This window comes from Lycium barbarum, chromosome 3, assembly GCF_019175385.1.
Source record: "Lycium barbarum isolate Lr01 chromosome 3, ASM1917538v2, whole genome shotgun sequence".
Classification (NCBI taxonomy): Eukaryota; Viridiplantae; Streptophyta; class Magnoliopsida; order Solanales; family Solanaceae; genus Lycium; species Lycium barbarum.
This window is the reverse complement of record NC_083339.1, coordinates 32993171-33002119: the sequence shown is the minus strand read 5'-3', so window position 1 is coordinate 33002119 and position 8949 is coordinate 32993171. Positions and strand designations below refer to the sequence as shown.

General features: G+C 35.3%; 1 protein-coding gene across 1 annotated transcript; it reads left to right on the top strand.

The window, feature by feature from the left end:
* Positions 1 to 5879: 5879 nt before the first annotated feature.
* Positions 5880 to 7274, top strand: LOC132630971 (transcription repressor OFP1-like). The gene has a single exon (XM_060346566.1). The coding sequence runs from the start codon at positions 6047 to 6049 to the stop codon at positions 7058 to 7060; it is 1014 nt and encodes a 337-aa protein (XP_060202549.1). The 5' UTR covers positions 5880 to 6046; the 3' UTR covers positions 7061 to 7274.
* The last annotated feature ends 1675 nt before the right edge of the window (positions 7275 to 8949 follow it).

Genomic DNA, 8949 nt, shown 5'->3' with positions numbered 1-8949 from the left:
CTCTGGATTCTTGAATATGACGGATAAATCCTCTCTTCGCTCAATACTCTAAATTCTCTCTTTGTGGGTGTGCAAACTTCTTCTTAGAAAGACCCGAGTATTTATAACATTCAAGCTCCATAGGTCGGTTAACAAAAAAACTCTTTCCTAGTCGGTCAATGACACATACGTAGGGTTTGTGTAGTACTTGGATTCTTGCATTGTTGAATCGACTTCTTTTCCTTGTACAAGGCTTACTAATCCCTACAAATATGGCAAGGAATCCTTCATACTTGACCGCCAAGTTATTTCCACAATTCTTCGAATCCTAGTTGTTGTAGGACTTGCCCTGGAATATGTTCACGAACGTATTTCATCCACCTGGTTCGTCTGTCTTTGAATCTCTGCACTGTCTAAAATAGAGCATATTCACAAACCTATTTTATCATCCCTTTCTCGTTCATACTTCTGACTTCTTCTTAAGTCTGCTTTTGGTATGGATGATGGAACATGTTGACAGACCCGTTTCATATAACTGTAGGCTCTGTGTCTGTCTTCTCAACATGCATTTATTCATTGCTGGAATAAATCATGTTTTCAACCTTAACTCACTCTTTGACTTCTGATTTTGTTCTTGCTCTGTGATAAAACATGTTTGCAGACTTGGTTGTTCTGTCAACCTGATACACATGCTTTGACTGCAAACTCTTTAGTTGAACAATTTCTTCCTTCTAATCATTGTCTTCTGGTTTACTTCACCTCTCTTCACTGCTGGGCCATTCAACCAATGCACCTGATGACTTGTGACCATTCATCCCCTGTACATGATGACTCCTTATATAGAACAACTTACATACTTGTTCTATTTCTTCAATGAACTGTCTTATGTCACCGAGTCATTTTCTCTCCCTTTGCTGCCTTATTCAGTTGTCTTATTCATATATCATTCATGTTATAAACTGGACATTTTTGTGCCTGGCTAGGACATCTTCTTCACCTGTGTGCTTACCTGATGGAACAAGTCAGTGAACCATATTCATGTGCATTACTTGCAACTGTCTTTGAACTATTTCTGTGATAAGGTTTTTGGACTTATTCAATATGTACTGCATTCTAACTCATTTAGACAACTAGTCTCTTGTGTTTAGAACATCTGCTTCATTCATCTAGATGTCTAACTTTATTCAATCATTCTTGTGCATTCTTATATGTATCTAGACCTGGTTTGTCTTCTTCTTGATACCAATCAATGTGATCTTTTGTGAATCCTTGTTTGCTCGTTTGTCAATCATCAAAACTCATATATGCATTAGTCTAGATAATGCTAGCAGGTTCATACCAATCCCTCGAGTTCCTATTTTGGAAAGACATGGCATTCTTGGGCCCCTCCTAGGGTCATCCCCGTACTTCGATTCAGGCATTGGCTTTGAGGTCATCCTCAATTCTCATCTTGGCCGTGTATCTATGATTCACCTCATTCCATGTTTTGGTAGGGAACTCCCTCAGGCTTTACTTCAACTTTCTAGATTCATCAGAACTGTTTGAGTTTAGTCCATCTCTGAAAGCAGCGGCAGCCCAATCTTCAGGAATAGTTGGTAGCATCATTCTCTCTCGCTGGAACCTTTGAACAAAAAAAATGGAGAAACTCATTACCCTGTTGTTTTATAGTGAAGATATCTTCCTTGTGAGTCTCGATCTTTCGTTCTCCAGTGTGGGCCTTGATAAAAGTATCTGCAAGAATAGCAAAAAAGTCAATAGAATTTTGAGCAAATGAGCATACCAAGAAAATGTTACCTTTATGAGCGTTTGGCTGAATTTCTTCAGCATAAGAGATTCGATCTCATGCTGTTGTAAATCATGTCCGTTAATGGCTGTTTTAAAGTAGTCACGTGTTGTTCTGGGTTAGTGGTCCCATCGTACTTTGGAATTTCTGACCTTTTGAACCTTTTGGGGATTGGTGGAGGAGCAGTGTCCGGTTTATATGGCAACTTTCCATACTTCCTCGCTCCTGCACCCTTCACGATGGGAGGATCCCCATGCATCTGGCTCATATGACCATGAAACTCTTTTTTGAGCTTGAGGAGCCTAGCTAAACTTGCATCTTGCGTCGTTTGCACGTCTTCTGGTCCTCGCACCTCGACTCAAAAGGTTTCAGGCACTCTCGTCATGTCCTGGTTGATCAGGGCGCCCCATCCGACAGTTGGCCGGTTTAGGCTGTCACGATTCGCTCCATTCGATGTATGGATTCGCTTTGGGATGCAATCATGGCGGACATGGCTTTTTTAACAGGAGACTCTTCATTGTTATACATTCCTGTCGCCTTCGAGTGAGGTCGTTGTCTTCTCTTCTTTGGGTAACGTTCCTCATAATAAGCTTTTCTGTTTTTTGCTGAACCACTAAGGACACGCTCTTTGTTGGGATGCCTAGTTCGAGTTCCCGGCGGGGTGAGCGAAGCTTCTTCTTGTTCATCCTCTCGTTAATGCTGGGCTCGCTTGCGTTTTCAGAGGTCCGAGCATCCACAAGATCAGTTACTCTGTGCGCATTCCCCAGTAGTTGGGTGCCTTGAGTGTCTGTAATGATGTCGGGAAGACTGCTCTTGAGCATGCTACTTCTTGGGTTAGCCATTATTAGGGTTTTTTCGGCGAGTGTACTCGAGTTTTTTCAGAAAGAGTTTCAAGCAATGAATCGAGGCGACACCACAACTGTCTATCCCCACAGATGGCGCCAAACTGTTTATCGCTAAAAAATGATTTTAGATTATCAGTTTAATTTATTATGAGCATAGGGTTAAAGACAAGTGGGTCATATCCGATCACGAGCTCTACGAAAGTTTCTCGTTGAACCCGTTAGTGATTTGCAGTATAAAAATGTCTATTAATGGCACAAATATAATATAAAAAGAACTCAAGAATGGAGTAGTATCTTTCAAAACTTAGAGAGCGTGAGAGTAATGCTAGGGTTACTAGTTTAAAAGATGAGATGCCTTGCTCCTTCTCCTAGAAGTTATATTTAACAATGTCAAACCTAAACTTTTCAACTCCTCAAGTACAACTGATGTGACAAGTCTATTGTGCTAATATCTGCTCATGCTGTGGTACGCCGCCCGAGGCTGAGAGACGAGACGTTGGTTGGTGGGATTGGACACCAACTGTGACAATCTCCCGGACTCTCATACATCCGTTCAAGTGATTTCGCCCGGAACCTTGATTCCTTTCCATGTGCCCAATCAAAGCTCCCGGCCTCGCAACCCTAATTTCCCACGTGACGTCCTGCCATGATGCTACTTGCTCGGCATATTTTCTTCAATACGCTCAGATTGCTTTCTTTTGTTTTATAGAAATGTTCTCACTTGTACTAAGTTCATTCGATTGATACTTGCATTTCTACAACTCCTATAAATGTGCATCCACATAATTAAATGGGATGAAAGGGGGTAAGAAAGACGATATGAGCAAATAACACCAATTTCTAGCTTTCAATGACAAACTTTTGCACCATGAACTTTTTTTTAAAAAAATATTGAGTTCTAATGTTCTAATTTACTTTTACTATAAATTATATATAAAAAAAAAATAGTGCCAATCTGAAGAGTACTGTGCATATGCTCATAACCATATCTTAGTCATAATTTCGAGTGAGTTGCACGAAATCTAACTGCACAAATCAAATACGAGTAAATGAATTTTGATTACATTAATTTATTCTGAAAATAACATGTGTTAATTGAAGTTAAATCTATGTACATTAATTTTTTGCGACTCTTTAAACTTGAGTTATAAATGGTTGTTGGTGTTCTAAGAATACATCTTCCAAACAAAATAATATCAACAATAAGCATAAAATAACACATTTTCATTAATCTTAACAACTTCCTCGGACACGTGGCATACGTCATCACAAGAATATAATCTTTATATATTACAATATAAAGTATTTTCTACAATATCATCCATGTATTTGAAGTTGTATCTAAATCTCTAGGTTATTAATTCCACTTATGATGGACGATTATCTTTAAGTATAACTTGATTGTATAAAAATGATTTTAAGATCATTACATAAAAAACTTGAATTAGCTACGAACTTAATCGCTAAATTGATCGTTGCTAATAATTGTTTTTGATAACCTGTCACTAATCCGTCACTAAACAAAATTAGCGTCGGATTTTGCTTAGAACTTGTTCCGTCCGTCACTAACTCTTGTTTTCTTAGTAGTTGATGCTAATATATAGAAATTAAAATCCATTTATAATATGTAAACTTTCCAAACCTTATATAGGGTGAGAGTTACGATATTTCAAGTTTCAACTTCATTGGGTAAAAAAAAAAAAAAAACTCGTAAGGGACGTAGTATAAAACTCGTAAATCACAATAGAGATTTTAGTAGATCAGTTGGTTGGTTACATGAAGTTTCACGTTATTGGTGAGGGTTCGAATACCCTTCCCGTACCCCTACATAGTAAAAATTTTATTTTAAAAAAAAAAAGGTAAATCTCTTGGGTGCAAACTAATGCCAATTTATTCATCATGGTCTTGAAAGTCCGCCTAAGGAGGAGAATATTTAGGCATAAGACCCATTTGGTACAATTTACATTAAAGACAAACATAATGAATTGAAAAAAGAACAAAAAAAAAAAAAAAAAGAGGACAAACATAATAATGAGGAATAACCAAACTTTTTCTTTACTTTGAGATGGAGTCATGGAGATGATTTGGCCACATTCGGCATAAAACCATACAATAAAATTAAAGAGCAAGCAGGAAAAATCATCCACACACTCTCAATATTTGGCCGTATTCTATTTGCTTTACGGACACATTTTTTCTTTGGTTGTGGACCCGACATGGTCGGATGCTGTAAGGGGATGCACGTTTTGGTTGCATGCACTATGTTTGACTTGATGTATATATACATAGTTAAATAATATTTTCCTAAAATATGTTTAGGCCCCCACGGCTAGATATGGTAAAATTAACCTACTCTTTTACTCCGTCCATTTTCAATTTATTTGTATGATTTTGATTTGACACGAAATTTAATAAAATAAAGAATATTGTTAAATTTTATAGTCTTAAATTAAAGATATAATGTATCAAAATATTCTTTAGTCTTGTAGTCTTAAACATGTCGTGCGAAAAGTTAGAATCAAAAAGTTGCTAAATTTTTTTTTAAACGCACTAAAAAATAAGATAAACAAATTAAAATAGAATGAAGAGTAATACTTTGTTCAACTTCAACCTGCTTAAATGTTAAAGGGGTCAACTATGACCCTGTTTACATATTTGACCCAAGTTAATCCCCAAATAATTCATCAGACTATTGGCTCAAAAGGGGTCAAAAATGTGACGGGTTAAATGCAACCCAAACCGACACATATAAAATTAAATTTGGAGTTTTGATTTATGTAATTTTGAATAAACTTTTAAACTGCTAATTTAAGATAAATAAACTAGCTTTCACTTTTTTTATTCTGAAAGCAAAAAAGGAAGAGGAAAGATTGGATCGTGTTGGACGAGTTGGGTTATAATTCGTGATTGCACCCATTTTAGCCCAATTTATTTTGATAGAAGCCAATTTTAAGAAATTAAATCATAATTGCTGATTTGAAGGGGAGCCTTGGAGCTACGGTAAAGTTGTCTTTGTGTGACCTATAGGTCATAGGTTTGAGTCGTGAAAACAGTCACTAATGCTTACATTACAGTAGTCTGTCTACATCACACTCCTTGAGGTGCGACCCTTTCCCGGACCCTATTAACGTGGAATGTTATATGCGCCGAGCTGCCCTATCTATATAATCGCAGATTAATTTGATCCATTTTAAGGTATCCAAATTTAATCTAACCCACTGGTTTGTCATCCTGACTCTACCTACTTCTATAAATTAGTTGTGTGTGCATAGCTAACATACACCTACTAACATATAATTTGGATTCCTCTCAAACCATCACATACACACCCATTCCCCTGCCTATTATACCTCTTCTACTTATACTCCTTGCATTGGCTTACTCCCATATATTCTACTACTCACAATCTAGTCACCTTCATTGCACATTGAAGAGAAAAATGGGTAATTATAGGTTTAAACTATCAGATATGTTACCAAATGCTTGGTTTTACAAGCTCAAGGATATGGGAAAAAGCAGAACAAGAAGCCAAATCAAGAGAAATCAAACATCCTCATCCTTATTATCTACTTCATCTTCTTCAATATTTTCCTCATCATCAAATCTTCAACAACAAACCAAAACACAACAACAACAACAACCCCAAAGAAAATCCTATTACATTTCAAGAAACCTTAGTCCTAATACTCATCATACCAATGAAAATAAAACGTTGTCCAAGAATACAACTTCCAACAACATTAATTTCTCAGAGCCACCAAGAAAATCTTCCAAGAAAAGAAGGAACATCACTAGGAAAAAAACTTCTTCTCCTAAATGTTGTCGTGATTCTCTTGAATCTATTTGGACAAAAAATGATTCTACTCCTGAAGAATACCCAAATTCCTCTTTTTCATCTTCTACTACTTCTTCCACTGAACCAGAAACATTTAATGCAATGGTTCTATCAGCATCTTGTCGTTTCAATAATATTGTCATTGACATGAACAAGAATGATCATGAGTTTGAATCTCCTTCGAATGTCGATCTTCCTCCAATTATAACCAAGCCCAAAAAACTTGAAGATTCAACAAATGGTACCAAGAAACAAGAAGAAAAAATAGAACACAAGGTTTTAACAGTGAAAAAAGAAAAGAGTGTAAGTCCAAAGAGAAGAGTTTCAGTGAAGCTTAGAACAAAATCTCCAAGAATAGTAAGTAGAAAAAGTGTCTCTTCTTCAAGTACAAAGTTAATGAGAAGTGTTGGTGAAAGTTTTGCAGTGGTGAAATCATCTAAAGATCCACAGAAAGATTTCATGGAATCAATGGTGGAGATGATAGTGGAGAATAACATAAGGACATCAAAAGATTTAGAAGAACTTCTTGCTTCTTACCTTTCATTGAATTCAGACCAGTATCATGATCTTATCATCAAGGTTTTCAAGCAAATCTGGTTCGATATTCAGCTAAAATAAATTTGTACTATATTTTATTGACTATAGTAGTAATAATAGTAATGTGTATAAGTAGAAAATTCCAATGTTTTAATGGGAATTTGTCTCATTAGTTGTGACGTGTTCTTATACATTTATGGCACATTGTTATCACGGAAGTGAGCCAAGATTATACGGAATTTGTTGGATAATAGTGTTTATTGTCTAGTAAATGAAATATGCTGCTTCCATGACATTCCAATAATTTGACTCATTTATATCACAATGCTTCTACTTTTATGCTATGATGATAACATCATTTTCTACTCATTTCTAGCCAAAAACTGAAGAAAGGTACACTTAGCAGAGGCTGATGCAACCTTTAGTCAATCATGAGTTTAACCAAACTCAATACTTTTAACACTGTACATAGGTGTGTATTGAAAACAATTGTCAAAATATTTAACAAATATTACATTTTGAATTTATAATTTTAAAATATATTAGTAATAAATTTAATCAAGAATCTTAAATTTTCTTCGCCATCCTAATACATGTAGAATGACCACATACAAATCAAGTAACAGCAGAAGTTGCTCAGTTGAACACCTTATCTACACGAGCAAAAGTCGTTAAATTGCTCGTAGCTAATAAATTTTTTTGACTAGGATTAGCGATAAATTTTGTAAATTTATCCCTCGCTAATTTTTGTTTTTAGTAGTACTGTTTATTTGCTTAAGTTCTATACTTGACATTTGTCATACATTTGTAAATCTTAAATTTCATGCATTTATCTCTAGTTCACGACTATTAAAAAGATTCAAGAAATGAAATAAAAGTAACGGTTGATTCACTCAAGTAACTTTTTACACGTCCAAAATAGTACACAAAACATCAAGTGGTACAAATTAAATCAGAAAGTTTGATATGACCAAAGTTCTAGTTGAAACAAAACTAATTCGATAGTGGGTCACCTAATTATGGCTTTATGGCTTCAGATTATATAACAGTACCCTGCATCCACAATACACAAAGATAGTGCAATTTCAATCACACAAGTGAACTACCCCCATTTAAAGATTTATCTTATATTTAACGCATGTCTCATTGTAGAATTTTGTTTTATGATCAGTGCAATTTAAAACGTGTTGTAGAAGATCATTTATCTTATTTTTCAAGTATCAATTTCAATGATTATGGAAAGTTACCTTTAATTTCGTTTGAGGTGACATGGTAGTGTGCAATTTTTATACTGTCTGTGTATACAATATACAAAAGTTAATGAAATCCAAGAAAATTGCACTATTCTGATTTCTGTGACTAGTATGTATAATTATATTGTCACTCTCCAACAGAGATGAGAAGTGTTGTCTATATCTTTATCCCAAAAAAGTCCTTGATGCCTACTAAAAATACTATAAAGTCTATCAAGTATAGTGTTAAACTATAAAGGACACTTCACCATGACTCAACTTGCTGACAAATTCATCTAACTTTAGCTTCACTTCCAAAAGAAAATAGCCTTTCAGGACAATTTTGCGTTTTTGATGTGTTTCTTTTCCCAAAATTTTTGTACTAGCCAGTTTTCTGTGGGTACTATCTTCAGCTTTAAAGTACCCGCACTCCTCACAAGGCAAAATATGGAGATGTCAACAGTAAAAGTCTCTGAAACAAGATTCCAATTAAGCAGATTCTATGCAAGTTTCTATATGCTTTATTTCTGGATTTTTATTCTCAGGAGTTGTTGTATGTACTATATAAGAGAATCAGCATGGGCTTAAAGAAGCTTTTGTTTCTATATTTTGTCTAAAGTTAAAGAGAGGGTTCGGTAGACAAAGTAAAAAAGTTGCATGCTTGGAAAGTTACAAAAGTTTGTATCCAAATTCAAACCTAAGAAACTAGGACTATGTGATTTCCTGCCTGGAATATAG